Source organism: Electrona antarctica (genome assembly GCF_951216825.1).
Source record: "Electrona antarctica genome assembly, chromosome: 18".
NCBI lineage: Eukaryota > Metazoa > Chordata > Actinopteri > Myctophiformes > Myctophidae > Electrona > Electrona antarctica.
Genome location: NC_136799.1, coordinates 8,388,462 through 8,405,406, shown reverse-complemented (window position 1 = coordinate 8,405,406; position 16,945 = coordinate 8,388,462). Strand labels below are relative to the sequence as shown.

At 44.3% G+C, this 16,945-nt stretch overlaps 2 protein-coding genes across 4 annotated transcripts; one reads left to right on the top strand and one right to left on the bottom strand.

Annotated features, from left to right (window-relative positions):
- On the bottom strand, positions 1–10,007 carry tmem54a (transmembrane protein 54a). Of its 3 annotated transcripts, XM_079528144.1 has the most exons (7): positions 9,875–10,007; positions 4,648–4,844; positions 4,051–4,110; positions 3,231–3,434; positions 2,387–2,521; positions 1,536–1,734; positions 24–130 (listed from the first exon to the last, which is right to left on the bottom strand). In XM_079528144.1, exons 1-6 carry the CDS (start codon positions 9,885–9,887, stop codon positions 1,573–1,575), a joined length of 771 nt encoding a protein of 256 aa, XP_079384270.1. In that variant the 5' UTR covers positions 9,888–10,007; the 3' UTR covers positions 24–130; positions 1,536–1,572. The 3 variants fall into 3 exon arrangements, with proteins under 3 accessions (XP_079384269.1, XP_079384271.1, XP_079384270.1); XM_079528143.1 differs by having other exon boundaries at positions 1–1,734; XM_079528145.1 differs by lacking the exon at positions 9,875–10,007 and adding an exon at positions 5,151–5,269 and having other exon boundaries at positions 1–1,734.
- Positions 10,008–10,683: 676 nt separating this feature from the next.
- Positions 10,684–15,827, top strand: LOC306942443 (uncharacterized protein). Its single transcript, XM_079528323.1, has 9 exons — positions 10,684–11,119; positions 11,209–11,318; positions 11,496–11,575; positions 11,658–11,829; positions 12,251–12,356; positions 12,497–12,582; positions 12,661–12,746; positions 12,871–15,604; positions 15,720–15,827. The coding sequence occupies exons 1-9, from the start codon at positions 10,715–10,717 to the stop codon at positions 15,739–15,741; spliced, it is 3,801 nt and encodes a 1,266-aa protein (XP_079384449.1). The 5' UTR covers positions 10,684–10,714; the 3' UTR covers positions 15,742–15,827.
- The last annotated feature ends 1,118 nt before the right edge of the window (positions 15,828–16,945 follow it).

Below are 16,945 nucleotides of genomic sequence, written 5' to 3'. Positions count from 1 at the left end.
CGAGCATGGAACGATACGTGGAACAGCAATTTCAGGCTTTTCGAATGTTTTACAAACGCTACTCTACTCAAACCACTGCACAGAAATATGCATTTTCTGTGGAAAGTGGTTACTAACGATTACAGGCATCCTGTAGAAAGAAGAAAGAAAGCCGTATAAATATGGGCAAGGCCTCCATTATATAATAATAATAAAATGGTTGCCCACTTGAGCTAGCGGAATTCAAGTACACACGCCACATCATACAAATCATGCGAAAGAAATACTAATTGACCCGTCATATACTGTACATCAGTCTGATCAACCACTTAAGCCCTAATTATATACACTTGGCCATACAAGGACACAGAAAAGAACAGACCTACAAGCCCACAAGGCTATGTCTGCCAATTGTCCGTATTTTTGAAAATGTATTATTTGGTTAAAATCAATGGTTATAATTGATGAATTCAATTAGTTCCAATAAGCGTTGCACCCCTAGAAGTGATTGTAATGGCCCAATACACTGCATCAACATCTGATCACAACACAAGGCCATGAAACGTCATAGTTGACTCAATATCTGTGTATAAGTACAGTAAAAAAACATTGCCTGGGACGTATCCTCATTGATGTATCCCAAGGTCATCAGGGTTTCGGGTATATTGAACATCATACCCCTCACTCAGGTGACCCAGCCGGGGTGATCAAGTCCCGACTTACGTCCCGGTAGCTACCCACGATCAGACCTCACTCTGTGGGTACAGTATGTCACTCTGTGGGATGCATATGTCCTTCTTCATGTTAGTGTTCAACTGGTAAAGGAGCATTCAGTGATTTGAGTGATTTGGAAAACCACCCAGTCCGCCCCGGTAACAAAATGTGCACATGCACGCTCTACAGTGGGGGGAAGTGCAACAGGCCAACAGCATGTGCACCAAGGCCCGCCCCCACTCGATCATGATTGGAGGAAGGCCCATCTCATCCTGATTGGATGACGGTTTTGCCACCCGCCACCAAAACTGAAACTAGGGTTTTTTGACCCCAGGGGCTCACTGGGGACAGGGAGGAACTCCTTATATGGTCAGCACACTCTATAGTAGGGAGGATTATCCAGAAAAAAAGAAAAAATAAGTGATATTTGAATGAAGTCAAATCACTGAATATACCTTTAAAATGCGCTATTGCTATCGAATTGATATAAAAGAATCCTGATATCTTGTGCCGATATGACACATGTATGTGCTCGTGAAAGTAGCAGTACATTTGAAATGCATTAGTAACATTGCAACGCACTGAGCGTGCCAAGTTGTTTGAAGTAATTTATACTCATCTCCTTCCAAGTAATGAAAGCAGACACTTTGGAAACAGAGTATAGTGTTCAGTAGGCCTAATAAAGATGTCGTATCTTTTGGGAAGTCTGCATCTGCACCCAGAATCACAGTTACCGTATAAGAGGTGTAAGGTAAGCGACCGATAAGACCAGAGGTTAAACCCGTGTGGTTCTATAGGTTCCAATACCTCTCTAAACCCATGTAACTGTAAAGTTCCAGTACTTTTTGAAATGTGGTTCCTCTGGGTTGCGCCGCCGGGTCAGAGCCAGTCACTGCGCTCTGACGTAGCGTTGCATTCCAGCAGCTCGTGCTGCTCTGTGGCCTCGGCGTCCGTCTCCGTCTCGGGTTCTGGTTCTGGTGGCGGAGTGGCCGGCGGTGGCGACGATGATGATGCCACTTCGTCATGTCTCTGGATACGCACCTGGTGGAGCAAACGCAGAAGGTATTGTAGATAATTATCGTCCGACACTAACGTATACCACTGGTCTAGCAGATGACAGACGTATTGCTTAACAACCATGCCAGTGTAAAAGGAAGCATAGACGAATGTGAGCAGACTTTACATTGTTTGAAAGGGACGCATTATTTTTACATTACATATTTTATTAATTATATTTTATGTGATCTGCAATCACATACAACAGTGGTTTACTTTTCAACAGTGGTCCTTGGAGGCTAAATTATGTAGAGTTGGTAACCAAGTGGTCCCTTGTAGATCTTTAACTCTTGAGAGCGTAAAATGAAACCAAATGGACCCATACGGGTCCAGTCTGTTTCATTTTATGCTCTCAAGAGTAAAATTATTGTTAAAAATCTGCATTATATTACTTCATTTACGTCTACACAATTAGAAAATGTAAAAGAATTGTTATTTTGGTCAACGTTTTCCAAAAGCATGGAATTGTAGACAAAATCTTATGCAACGACAACAAAATATGTTTTTTTGTCTGATAGGCTGAAGGTCATCAAATGGCGGTCCTTGGTGGCTCAAACGCCGAATAAATAATGGGCCTTGAAATGAAATTGGGTTGAAAACCAACTGACATGACAAGAACCCACGGACGATAACTCACTCGTCTAGCCTGGATGGGCCTCCTTCGTCTGCACATGCGCAGGAAGGAGGTGCAGGCTGCGAAGCAGCGGAAGGAGAACACCATCTCCACCACGGACATCACGATGAGAGGAACCCAGAGGATCACCGTGGTTCCCTGGCAGAGGCAAAGAGCAGAAAGATGTCACAAACAACAAATAAAAATACAGCAGCGTCCCAGTTCAACGTTCCAATGTTTCTGTCCATCGTGTACACAGAGTAAAATGACTGTTCTGGTTCCACAGACAATGTAACAGAATTAATAGGCTAATAACAATAATAAACATATATACGACTTGAAAAACGTGCTCCTCGGAGCACAGGTCTCTGCCAGGCCAGTAGAAGTCTACTTGTGAAGTCTTGATCACATGACTATAGAAATAATGTGCACCAATTTGCGTTATGTTTGGACGAAATCTGTAGGAGTCATTTAATAAATATGTTTTGCAAATAATGGCCTCCTGGTGGCAGTATAACAGCTAGATGAGAAAATGTTAGGGGAGAGGTCCTGCTCTGGTCTCCCAGGGAGTGTGTGTGCAGTTTCACGTTGATCGGTCAAAAACATAGGCTCGACCACGCCTTCCACCTGGTGGAGAGGAGACATCCAAGTAACAATAATTGTCGTCTGCACAAACATCCGCATGTTTGTTTGAGTTTGTTTAGCTCTGCTTTTTCCGTGGCATCGAGGGGGCCAGCACCTCGTTTACTACTTTATCAAATATACTACTTGGTTCCAGTGGTTCTAGCTGTACGTCCATCTTTATGTTACCGACTTGCGTATGTGTGTGTGTGCGGTCAAAGGGACAGTTTTTACGTTTCTGACTTACGTAGATGCGGGTGGGGTCAAAGGGACATTCGTTGGTGATGCTGGAAAAGGCATCGACAATGATGAGGGCGTCCAAATTCTTGCAGTGCGTCAGCAGGCTGCGTCCGCCGTGAATGATGGCTTTGACCATGGAGACCATCAGGCCCAAAGTGGAGGCAGCTGCCAGGAGACCGGCCACGAAGCTGAACACCAACAGAATCCACTTCTGCAAAGAGAACAGAAGCACAACACAGATGGCCTTAAAACAGGGGTGGGCAACTTTGACGATATTTCCTGAAAATTAACATTCTCATGTAATTTCAAATGCCTTTCAAAAGCTTTTAAGTATAGTTATGTTTACTTTATGAACTAAATACAAATATATTGGACATAAAAAAGACAATATTTAATACTAGTTATTAAGCTACTAATTTAGACTGAAGTAATTACAGCGGGTCATGTTTGCATGTTTGGAATTGTAACAACAACCATGTAGCACTCTGAGATTCGTGAGAATGTAAAGTGGTTTATACATAAAATGCATTATGATTATTATGTAGCTGGACCAACCCATGTTTTTAGTAGCCAAATCAAACGTTATTTCCTCAGCAAAAGGTATTATTTTTATTATCAGTGTGTGTGTGTGTGTGTGTGTGTGTGTGTGTGTGTGTGTGTGTGTGTGTGTGTGCGCTCAGATGCTTCCATATTTGAATACAGGATTCAAGTCGTCCTCTGTGTGACTTCAGTCGTCAGTTTGACTGCTCTCATATCAACACTCAGAAGTCAGAACAGGACTCAAGTTCATTTGAGAACTAAGCAGACGAATGAGTAACGGTACTTACCAGTCCCTTGTTTTTCTTGTTTTTTGACAAGACAATGGCAGTGATTCCACTTATTATGCCCTGGGAAAAAAACAATTAAAGTACACATTAAATCAATCAGATGGCACTGGTCAAAGTGTTTTTTAATAACACTGTGTCAATGGCCTTTGTTGAATCTTGTAAACATAATCCACTGCTAATGTTTTTCACTTCAGGTTCATTCTCTACATTGGGTGTGTATGTGTGTAGCAGTGCTACTTTTGTTGACCAAGACAAGGACTAATTTAGACATTTAGTCGACTAAAGCCCTATTCGCACGGGATTAGTATTACCCCAGGACCTCAGATAATATAGAATAATCACGGAGGACGTTTGTGTTTTTAATCCCGTGCGAATCGACCATGTCGGTGATTTGGGCTGTAATAATTACAGGCCAAATTACCTACCATAATTCAACAAACACCGGGGTCCCGGGGTAATACTAATCGCGTGTGAATCCACATCTCAGTAATTTGGGGTAGAATTGAGTCTAAATCAGAATTTGCTGTCAAAATGAACACCGATGCGTGTTGTGTGTAGCCCTCGTCAGTCGTCAGCCAGGGGGGGCGTGCCACTTACAAAAAGGCCAGCCACGATGGCGATGACGTTGGCGATGGCGTACACCATGGCCCGGGCCACGTCGTGGACGTTGATGTGCCTGAGGACGGCGCCGTGCACCAGGGCACCCAGCAGGAAGTTCACGTGTCCCACCAGAACCAGGCCCAGGCCCATCTTCATCAGGGCCTTGTTGTCCTTCAGGTTCACACAGCATAGTCCTACAGCAAGAACCCCCAAAATACATTAGACACATCATAGTCCTACAGCAAGCCCCCCAAAAATACATTAAACACATCATAGTCCTACAGCAAGCCCCCCAAAAATACATTAAACACAGCATAGTCTGTAAATGAGTCCGTTTGGATGAGGGCTAGGTGAACAGAAATGACACTCCAGAGATTTAGAAAATGTACTTTTATTCTTCTTTTGCAAGCTGTTCAAAAATAATGTTCAAAAATCATTCTTCCGAATAGGGTTTCACAAGAAAGGTAGTTCACGAAAAAGGAAACAAAAAACTTACAGACCTCTAATCAAGCCTAAGTTTAAAGCCGAACCTTTCACTGAGGGTGTGTTTAAAACAACACGACAGTCTAGCTACCCTCTATGCTACTGACTGTTCACTATAAGGGCAGAGCTATCCAGCATTGTGCCCTTCTCCTCCCTCTACTACCTGAAACTGGAATCCCTTCCCCACCCACAATCTGGGCCTTTCAATTGTTGGGTCAAACCAACAGTCTTGAGCTCTGGTTGAAGACTATAGTTTCACCAACCTCTCTAGCCAAAATAAACACAGAAAACATTTCCCAAACCTTACAGACATCATAATCCACAAGGTAACTATAATCATGTTTTTAGCAAACAACTCTTCATTCATAATTCATAATATAAAGATACAAATACACACCCACACACCCCATAAGTGGTAAGTCCCAATTAGGTCCCTCCACCAGCCTATAAAAGGATCCCCGGAATCAGCTGTGTTTATTTTGGCTAGAGAGGTTGGTGAAACTATAGTCTTCAACCAGAGCTCAAGACTGTTGGTTTGACCCAACAATTGAAAGGCCCAGATTGTGGGTGGGGAAGGGATTCCAGTTTCAGGTAGTAGAGGGAGGAGAAGGGCACAATGCTGGATAGCTCTGCCCTTATAGTGAACAGTCAGTAGCATAGAGGGTAGCTAGACTGTCGTGTTGTTTTAAACACACCCTCAGTGAAAGGTTCGGCTTTAAACTTAGGCTTGATTAGAGGTCTGTATGTTTTTTGTTTCCTTTTTCGTGAACTACCTTTCTTGTGAAACCCTATTCGGAAGAATGATTTTTGAACATTATTTTTGAACAGCTTGCAAAAGAAGAATAAAAGTACATTTTCTAAATCTCTGGAGTGTCATTTCTGTTCACCTAGCCCTCATTCAAACGGACTCATTTACATAGTCCTACAGCAAGAACCCCCCCAAAATACATTAGACACATCATAGTCCTACAGCAACCCCCCCCAAAATACATTAGACACAGCATAGTCCTACAGCAAGAACCCCCAAAATACATTAGACACAGCATAGTCCTACAGCAAGCCCCCCCAAAATACATTAGACACATCATAGTCCTACAGCAAGCCCCCCCAAAATACATTATACACAGCATAGTCCTACAGCAAGAACCCCCAAAATACATTAGACACAGCATAGTCCTACAGCAAGCCCCCCCAAAATACATTAGACACATCATAGTCCTACAGCAAGCCCCCCCAAAATACATTATACACATCATAGTCCTACAGCAAGCCCCCCCAAAATACATTAGACACAGCATAGTCCTACAGCAACCCCCCAAAATACATTAAACACAGCATAGTCCTACAGCAACCCCCCCAAAATATATTAGACACAGCATAGTCCTACAGCAACCCCCCCAAAATACATTAGACACAGCATAGTCCTACAGCAACCCCCCCAAAATACATTAGACACAGCATAGTCCTACAGCAAGAACCCCCCCAAAATACATCAGACACAGCATAGTTCTACCGCAAGCCCCCCAAAATACATTAGACACATCATAGTCCTACCGCAAGCCCCCCCAAAATACATTAGACACAGCATAGTCCTACAGCAAGACCCCCCAAAATACATTAGACAGACATATCATAGTCCTACAGCAAGACCGCCCAAAATACATTAGACACAGCATAGTCCTACAGCAAGCCCCCCCGAAATACATTAGACACATCATAGTCCTACAGCAAGAACCCCCCCAAAATACATTAGACACATCATAGTCCTACAGCAACCCCCCCAAAATACATTAGACACATCATAGTCCTACCGCAAGCCCCCCCAAAATACATTAGACACAGCCTAGTCCTACAGCAAGACCCCCCAAAATACATTAGACAGACATATCATAGTCCTACAGCAAGACCCCCCAAAATACATTAGACACAGCCTAGTCCTACAGCAAGACCCCCCAAAATACATTAGACAGACATATCATAGTCCTACAGCAAGACCCCCCAAAATACATTAGACACAGCATAGTCCTACAGCAAGCCCCCCCAAAATACATTAGACACAGCATAGTCCTACCGCAAGCCCCTAACAAAACACATTAGACACAGCATAGTCCTACAGCAAGAACCCCCCCAAAATACATTAGACACAGCATAGTCCTACCGCAAGCCCCTAACAAAACACATTAGACACAGCATAGTCCTACCGCAAGCCCCTAACAAAACACATTAGACACAGCATAGTTCTACCGCAAGCCCCTAACAAAACACATTAGACACAGCATAGTCCTACCGCAAGCCCCTAACAAAACACATTAGACACAGCATAGTCCTACCGCAAGCCCCTAACAAAACACATTAGACACAGCATAGTCCTACCGCAAGCCCCTAACAAAATACATTAGACACAGCATAGTCCTACCGCAAGCCCCCCCAAAACACATTAGACACAACATAGTCCTACTGGGTACAGTTCAAACGAAGGTCAATACAAAAACTGCTACGTAAAGTATGGTACAGTATGGGAAAGGTTGGGGGGAGGGGGGGCTGTGGGCTCAGCAGCAGCACAGCAAGGTAACCACACCGAGAGACAGCGCCTAATTAACAACTAGCTAATTAATCACAAATGTCATTGACCCAGCAGAGATGAGTGATGGACAGTGTTACAGCCAGGAGCATGCCGAGAATGGCTGCAGCGATGGGAGCATGAGAGCAGACAGGCACGGACTGGCACAGAAAGTCGGCCCTGGCATTTGCGGTCTTCACCGGCCCAAAGACGGCCCTACTATGTCTTTTTGATTGCTTTTTATTTTGGCTCAGCCCCGGCCCCATGACTGCCCAGCCCTGGCCCCATGACTGCCCAGCCCTGGCTTCTATTCTGCCAGAATCGCCAGACTGTCCAATCCGGGCCTGAGAGCAGAGCACCCAACAATACCATTACATCTCCCATGCCAAGGCAGTGTTTCTCTACACGTATGAAAAGGTACTTTTTGGCAAGAAAGGGATTTTTTTTCACCGGAGGAATTTCTCTATGAGGGTTCTCTCTTGGCAATATCGGTAGATAAAAGTAATTTTTTTCCCGGTGGAAAACAAATCCCTTTCTGGCCAAAAAGTACATTTTATACTTGTGGTGGGTGGGGGGCTCAGAGTGAGTCCACTAAGGAAAGTAGGCTTTCTAATGACACAACCCGCCTTTGTATTGGTGAGTAGGTGAAACGTTCTTTTTATTTTCGTAACAGAGGAGAGGTTGGTCCGCGTTTCATGCGAGCCAGGAAATAGAACGGTCGCATAGCCTCAATGCAACGGCAGTAAAGTGCAGGAGGCTATGGACCAGAGCTAGGACATATAAATGAGATCAGAGCACCCATTACATCTCCCACCCAACCAGCCAAGGCAGTGATTCTCAATCTGGGGTGTGGGAACCACTTGAGGGGCACAATTTTGTATGGGTCCCTTTATTTTGGTATCTCCTATACATTTTGTTTTTTAATTATTATATGATTTCAAAACATTTTCAGAAAAAGCAAAAATGAAACAAAATTCAATGATTACTTTTTCAGTGATTCCATGAATCTATAGATGTCTGCGTTGTGAGCTTGTATACAAGCTCACAACGCAGACATCTAATTTATTTTTTGGGTGATGACCTAAAAGGTTTGGGAACCTTCAACAACTGCATAGCCATAGCCATAGGCTATCTGACAAGTGTGTGTGTGTGTGTGTGTGTGTGTGTGTGTGTGTGTGTGTGTGTGTGTGTGCAGGTGGCTTAAGACCCACCTGAAAGGGAAGGGGACAAAGCTCAGGGTGGGGTCAGGGTGGGTATAGATGCTCAAACATTCAATGAATGCTGGCCTGAGGGCTCGTGTTTACAGAGTAAACTGACCCATACATTCAGTGGTGATTATGTCTGTTTGTAGTCCCAACATGCCGTTTATAACAGAGCTATGTTACAATAGAATACACCTACTACCTAGAACATCTGCAGTGGTTTGGTTTGGAGGTGGTCTTGCCTGCCTATATACACACTTCCATTGAGAAAGTCGGGTAGTTAGTAGACCAAGCTCTGCGCAAAGTAGCCTGCCTGGACGACTGTGGCAGAAGAAATAATAATCTCTCATGCGGGAGGGGTATACTGTATACTGTATAGTAGCAGGACATTTGCAATACAATTTAGGCATTTAGCAGACTTTATCCAGAGCGACTAAAGCAATAAGGAACACATGTTTAGTGTAACACGTGTAATAGTGCCTGTCTTCTGATTAATTGAAAATGAAGGACCCAGATGTAAACGAAAGTCTTAGTGCTTTTTCTGGTTTTGTGATTATCCTCGTAGCAGTTTTTGTATTGACCTGTACTTTCGTGTTAACTGTACCCATTCTACAAACTGCAAACAAATGTTATAACTTATAATCTGTAGGCCTACAATCAACAATTATTATATGTTAACCTCTGCATAAACTCATCCGAGCATGAACAAACATTTCACAATAAATTCAATAAAGATATTCTACTAGAATGCGACAACAGATGTGAATTACCGCCACAGGTTCAGTTATTAAGAACATAAAGGCTGTTGAAACAAGAAAGACCAGAAAGAAAGAAAGCATCATTCACGAGCAGCAGCCCCCGTTTTACCTGACAGTGTGGCCACACCTAAAAAAACGTATTTCTGGCTTCTTTGCATTCACTTCAGCTCAGTTTTAAAAACACACACACAGTCAATCACATTGTAAATATTATAACTTACCCAAGGATGACATGATGAACTTGTTCTTGTGATTATTATGAGTTGATCACATGCAGCCCAATAACAGTCGCGGTAATAAAGCCATTTCTATCTATTATTATAGATATTTGTTTTGTACACCTCTGTCTTTGTGTGTTGGTGTCTCTTCCTCCTTCCTTTCCCTCACTGCTCACCTGTGGATGGTCGTCGTCACGTAGTGGGAGGGACCAGATCTATTTGCCCCGCCCACAATCCCCCCTGAGGCTGCCTGACTGACAGACATTACTATTATTTACTACTGAGACGAATATTCACTTTGAGGGTTGCAGATCCGGTCTAAAGCGGACAGGGAAACGGTCTGCGTGCGTGCATGAATGTGTGCGTGTGGAGTGTGATACAGTGGACGGGCTCTAGGCCGGATGTGAGCCCCTGAGCAGCAAATTGTCTTTTACACATGGGTTGACCAGTGTTAAAGTTTCTAAAAGTTGAATCTGCAAATTCAATTATTATCAATTTATCATTAGGCCTGTGCTTGATTGCTTGAAAATGGTAGCCTATTAACAGCTTGTAGAATGGGTACATTTCAAAGAAAGTACAGGACAGGTCAATACAAAAACTGATAAAAACCAGAAAAAGCACTATGACTTCTTTACATCAGGGTCCTCCATTTTCAATTCATCAAGACATTTAAAGTGTGTGATACTGCCTGCTGATCTTGTTCTCCAAACTTGCTGCTTGCCAACTCATAGATGTAGGCATACACTATTTTAACTTAAGTTAATTGCCAGCACCTGTGCATGGGTGCCTCTTCAGCCCTTTAAAAAGCCAGGCCTCTTGGTCAAATGAAAGCCAGCCAACTCGATGAGCTTCACCATGGGGCCTCTGAAGCTGTTGAGACTGTGCTTTATTATTGCAACGTGTCCTCCTGCTGTAGCTGCTTTTCAGGAGCCGTTTGGAAAGTTCTCTGCTCGCCATTTCATCGAAGATGTTTACCGCTCTCCAGTTGGAAGTGACAGTAATGGTTTCCCATCTTTAAGTTCTTGGCAGATTGGCCCTGAATCTAACGCGCCTCCCACGGAAGTTCCAAGAATCCAGGTGTCCTGTACTGGATCTCGGCTCACTCTGCTGGTTGAGAAGAGATTCAATGGTGTCTTATTGAGTGGAGAGGATTTACAGCTTGGTGATGACTGCTTCCATAATGGAGATTCAAAGGAAAACTTTGTCTTCACTTATGACTTTGCTCGGTGTGGAACAAATCATGTGGTGGTGAGTATGTCAAATGGAATGCCACTGTATTTCCTGCAGTTTCTGTAATTTGGTGCCTCTCTGTAATTATTATCATTTATGTTCCACAGACTCAGAATGGCTTGGACGTGTTCTACAATTTGCTCCATTTCATCCCTAGAAGTCCTCTTACCTGGTGGCACGCACCATTCACTGTGCCGGTCTCCTGTGTCCCAAACAGGTAGGCCCCATGTCTTGACTTTAATATGGTTTCAACTACTTTTCTACTACTATCTGCAATCTCAGTCATGATGCTTTGAAGCTTGTAATCACTATCTTTGAAATGTGTAAATGAACGATTTTCAAATTTTGTAGTAGGAGATGCAAGTTCAAACTTTTTACATTTTCATGCGCAAAGGGGGGCCACAGACTTTTCCTTCTCCGTACCTCTTCCAAGCACGTCGAATGATTGGAGCTTTACCATAAATGCCATGAAATGTGAGTTAAAGATCTCTTCCTGTAAAGTAAGATTCTTCATGACTATAGATTGCAAACCTAAAGTGTAATATAATGTCTGCAGCATCCTGGACCAGCACGGCAGAGTCCAACCTCTATCAGAGAGGCCAGAGCATCCACCTGCAGGTGTTGGCTAAATGTGGAACTGAGCAGCGGCCTTTCATCCAGTCCTGCTGGCTGTCTAAATCCATTGCTCCTGAGACTCGACCTCGGCATGCAGTCATCTTGAATAAAGGGTAAGGTGCAGGTTTTGCAGCTTAAAGTCTATAATCTGCTGCCATGCCATGCCGGGCACTGTTGCATATTAAAGTAAGAAGTTTAAAAGAAAATGTCTAACATTAATATAACTAAAGTTGTGTAATTGTTACAATAGAACTTATACAATTGGGGTGGTATTTGGTCTCCCTTCTATCTCTCTTCTATTGAAACATTACATTTATATCATGTATATCCTATATGGCTACATACACTAGAGTACACAACAAGGGGATAGACTCGGCTGCCACTATTTAAAAGTGCTAAACAAACATTAAAGTCCATAGACTTGGCTGCCATATGATGCAATTTCAAAAGCAATGGCTACAGTGCCCAGTTCTGTACTGAACTATGGTTCAAAAACAAAACGACCAGGCAATTATCTACTAACTGTTCTGTCAGGTGCACAGTCCCTTCACGATCCAACCATGCCATTGCACAGTTTGTGCCTTCTGGGAGGAAGGATGCAATCAATTTAATTCTCGACACTTCACCGCTGAAATCTGGGGTGAGTTTATCTGCATGTACACTGACCAATGATTTGTTTACCTGCTGCATAAACTGACCAGTGAGTTTGTTATCGTCATTCATTGACCAGTGCGTTGTTAATGAAGGCTGCTAAACATGAACTGGATCTTATGTCTACAGATGTACATGCACTGTAGTGTGGTCATTTCAGACAAGGGCATCACTGTGGGCTCTAAGTCCTGCAACTACAATAAACTCCGGTCCAGGTATTTGCAGCTACGATCACAAATTATTCAATACATTTCTCTTTTTGACACTACTGATTTTAGTGGATTTTGTTTCAGATGGGAGGAGCTGACTGACAATGCAATGGTCTGCATCTGCTGTAGATCAAAGTGTAAAGATCACACTCGTGGGATTTCACACATTGGTCAGTGACAGTATTTTATTGATGATGCTATGTCGATAGTTTGAGTGTTTCCTCCTTGCAAGATTGTCCTTCTGATCACTTGATACAATACGACTCATTATGATGTCATTTTTTTTTCTTCCAGATGCCATGGCTTTAGTCAGTACTGGCCCCTTCATTGTAAATGGAGAACCTGTGAGATCTCGCCCACCAGCCTACATACCTCACAACCTACCTACCCCACAACCTAGGGTGCTGTCTAACCCTCCAGCCTCACAACCTAGGGTGATATCTCACCCTCCAGCCCCAGATGCTGGCCCCTTCATTGTAAATGGAGAACCTGTGAGATCTCGCCCACCAGCCTACATACCTCACAACCTACCTACCCCACAACCTAGGGTGATGTCTAACCCTCCAGCCTCACAACCTAAGGTGATATCGCACCCTCCAGCCCCACAACCTAGGGTGATATCTCACCCTCCAGCCCCAGATGCTGGCCCCTTCATTGTAAATGGAGAACCTGTGAGATCTCGCCCACCAGCCTACATACCTCACAACCTACCTACCCCACAACCTAGGGTGCTGTCTAACCCTCCAGCCTCACAACCTAAGGTGATATCGCACCCTCCAGCCCCAGATGCTGGCCCCTTCATTGTAAATGGAGAACCTGTGAGATCTCGCCCACCAGCCTACATACCTCACAACCTACCTACCCCACAACCTAGGGTGCTGTCTAACCCTCCAGCCTCACAACCTAGGGTGATATCTCACCCTCCAGCCCCAGATGCTGGCCCCTTCATTGTAAATGGAGAACCTGTGAGATCTCGCCCACCAGCCTACATACCTCACAACCTACCTACCCCACAACCTAGGGTGCTGTCTAACCCTCCAGCCTCACAACCTAAGGTGATATCGCACCCTCCAGCCCCACAACCTAGGGTGATATCTCACCCTCCAGCCCCAGATGCTGGCCCCTTCATTGTAAATGGAGAACCTGTGAGATCTCGCCCACCAGCCTACATACCTCACAACCTACCTACCCCACAACCTAGGGTGCTGTCTAACCCTCCAGCCTCACAACCTAAGGTGATATCGCACCCTCCAGCCCCACAACCTAGGGTGATATCTCACCCTCCAGCCCCAGATGCTGTCGACTATGTCTACTTCATGCAGTCTGATGAACCAGCTCCTGAAGTGAATAAATACGACGCATCAACCTCTCAATCTGCCTCTGGTGCTCAAGAAGGCACAATCTCATCTGAAAATGCAATCCCTGGATCCCACTGGCTTCCCGTGGCAGCTGGTGCATCGGTCTCGAGTCAGGAGGGCCCTGCAGCTATACTGACCCTGACTCTGCCTGGTCAGGTGCAGGTCACTAATAATAATGCGCCGAGCACTGGCAATGATGTCTCGATATGGAACCCTACAGCCACACACCACCCACTTCAAAGTCCTTTGAAAGGACTGAGTGGGAAGAGGTTCAATGCCATAGGAAGTGATTATGTAACAACTGGTGTTCCCTTAACGGCAGAGGGCTTCTTAATCCCTCTTCTAGATGGGTGGCCAATCCCCCCTCCTCCTATGCTGTACGGGTGGCCGATCCCTCCTCCATATCATGAAGTGGGGGCTCGGCGAGAAGAGGGTCTGAGGCGCAGAGAAGAGGCTCTGAGGGCAATCCGGGAAGAATCTCAAAGGAAACAGGCTCTGTGGGAGAGGGAAGCGTTTCTGAGGGAGGAAGCTATAAGAAATCGAGACTGGGGTGGACTATCAAGGATGCGTCGCGGCCAAACACTAAAAGAGCACAACGAGCCCTGGCCAGCTTTAGTCAGCCCCTACATTGTAAATGGAGAACCTGTGGGATCTCGCCCACCAGCCCCACAACCTAGGGTGCTGTCTCACCCTCCAGCCCCACAACCTAGGGTGATATATCACCCTTCAGCCCCAGATGCTGACTTCTATCTCGACTTCATGCAGTCTGATGAACCGGCTCCTGAAGTGAATAAATACGACACATCAACCTCTCAGTCTGCCTCTGGAGCGCAAGAAGGCACAATCTCATCTGAAAATGCAATCCCTGGATCCCACTGGCTTCCCGTGCCAGCTGGTGCATCGGTCTCAAGTCAGGAGGGCCCTGCAGCTATACTGACCCTGACGCTGCCTGGTCAGGTGCAGGTCACTAATGTGCCGAGCACCAATGATGTCACAAAATGGAACCCTACAGCCACACACCACCCACTTCAAAGTCCTTTGAAAGGACTGGGTGGGATGAGGTTCAATGCCATAGGAAGTGATGCTGTAACAACTGGTGTTCCCTTAATTCCCTTAATCCCTCTTCTAGATGGGTGGCCAATCCCCCCTCCTCCTATGCTGTACGGGTGGCCGATCCCTCCTCCATATCATGAAGTGGCAGCTCGACGAGAAGAGGGTCTGAGGCGCAGAGAAGAGGCTCTGAGGGCAATCCGGGAAGAATCTCAAAGGAAACAGGCTCTGCGGGAGAGAGAAGCGTTTCTGAGGGAAGAAGCTATAAGAAATCGAGAATGGGGTGGACTATCAAGGATGCGTCACGGCCAAGCACTAAACGAGCCCTGGCCAGCTTATGACTTGAACCAGCGTGGAAGTGGTCTTGACTTGAATATGGGCGGACAGCAGGCTGATAATGAAGCGGGAACAACTGCCGATGGCCAACCGATCCTCCGCTCAAGGCTGCAGTTTGAAACGGATGCAGATGGGTCTCAGACGCTGAGCTATGAGGAAGAGACTGTGAAGCCTGGTGACGGGAACAGGAGGACCAGAACACTGGGGAAGGATGAAGATTTTGTTGAGAAGAGAACTGCGACAGGGCAGAGGCGACTGCTTTCCACATTCCTGAAGTTGCTGAGGTAACATCTGTTGCAACTTTTTATTCTTAAAGATTGTTCATCATAATTTGGACTAAATACAAAACATGTTACTGTTGCATGTCGATTTTATAAAACTTTGTCTTTCTCTCCTCAGGAAACTGGACCAAAGAGAATAAATGGGATCACACTAAAAGAATACTTTTTTGAATGTTATTATTGTTATTGAATGTAAGTTTAAAATAAAGGATTTCATGCTTTTCAATTGGTTCTCCAATGTTTTCTTATAGTATAAATTGAATCTGATGGTTTGAGAGGTTCTCTGCATTTTCATGTCTACCTCAAATTGAAAATGTTTTCAGAATCAAGGACTGATACTTGATACACGTTGTGCAAGGGACCCCCATAGATAAAATATTGCATAGGTAGGGCTACAGACGATATGCAGTCTACACACGCACAACACTAACTAGATGGTGAATGACAATGATTATTTAGCACATTTCAATAAATGACATCAAATTGCTTGATGCAACAAATCAAGCATTTTCGGGGCACATCATTATTATTTACCAATACTTTACAGCAAAGCATGATGCCTTCATGAAAATCTATTTTTGGAAAATAAAGTTAATGATGACTAGTTTGAAATATGTCTTCCTACAAATGCATCTCAATGTGGGTCCTTCACATGAACCACAATATTACAAATTATGACTAGTGGTGGAAAAAGTAGGCTTGTAAGTATAAGTTTATGCAGAATGTCTCAAATCTTTTGAAAATGGCAGAACTACGCACGCTTGCGTGCTTGTAGATCAGCCATGGCTGAAATGTATAGGGCTTTGAAGTAGTTAACAGTTTTTTGTAATCAAAATTACAAACTCAAGTTTCAAATGTAGAGTAAAGTACAATATTTGGATCTGTGTATACACAAACATTGAAGACAAAGTCTGAAGACAAAAGTGAGGACAAAATTGTGATTGGCCGGAAATTAGATCATTTACATCTCATTCTGGCCAATCACAATTTGCGTCCTTAAGCCTGTTTTTTTTTTGTTTTTTTTATTGTTGCAGAATTACAGTACAATTCAAGCATAACTCAATACAAAGACTTAACTGTGTGGACGACCCAATACACCATTACATTTGTTTACAAGAGGGTTCACCTTGTTCACTGAGGCTACTATGAAGTATGATAAGGGCGCCCCTCACTTCACACAGGTGTGATTTATTGATTTTCATAGATATATCGCTACTGTAGCCTCCTACTGTCCCACCACCCAGATGTCGCTGTGGGGAGCTGGCCAGGGTAGTTGTGACGGTAATGTGCGCTCTCCCTTTTAAAACGGAACGCTCTGTGTGTGTGTGTGTGTGTGTGCGTGTG

Bases quoted from the DNA above. Each gene is read 5' to 3' on its own strand.
- tmem54a (XM_079528143.1), bottom strand. The intron at 3,435-4,050 runs GTAAGTACCGTT...TTCTCTTTGCAG, and splicing joins ACAAGAAAAACAAGGGACTG to AAGTGGATTCTGTTGGTGTT. The intron at 1,735-2,386 runs GTGAGTTATCGT...TTGCTCCACCAG, and splicing joins GGCCCATCCAGGCTAGACGA to GTGCGTATCCAGAGACATGA.
- LOC306942443 (XM_079528323.1), top strand. From the start codon at position 10,715: ATGAGCTTCACCATGGGGCCTCTGAAGCTGTTGAGACTGTGCTTTATT. The intron at 11,319-11,495 runs GTAGGCCCCATG...TCATGCGCAAAG, and splicing joins GTCTCCTGTGTCCCAAACAG to GGGGGCCACAGACTTTTCCT. The intron at 15,605-15,719 runs GTAACATCTGTT...TTCTCTCCTCAG, and splicing joins ACATTCCTGAAGTTGCTGAG to GAAACTGGACCAAAGAGAAT.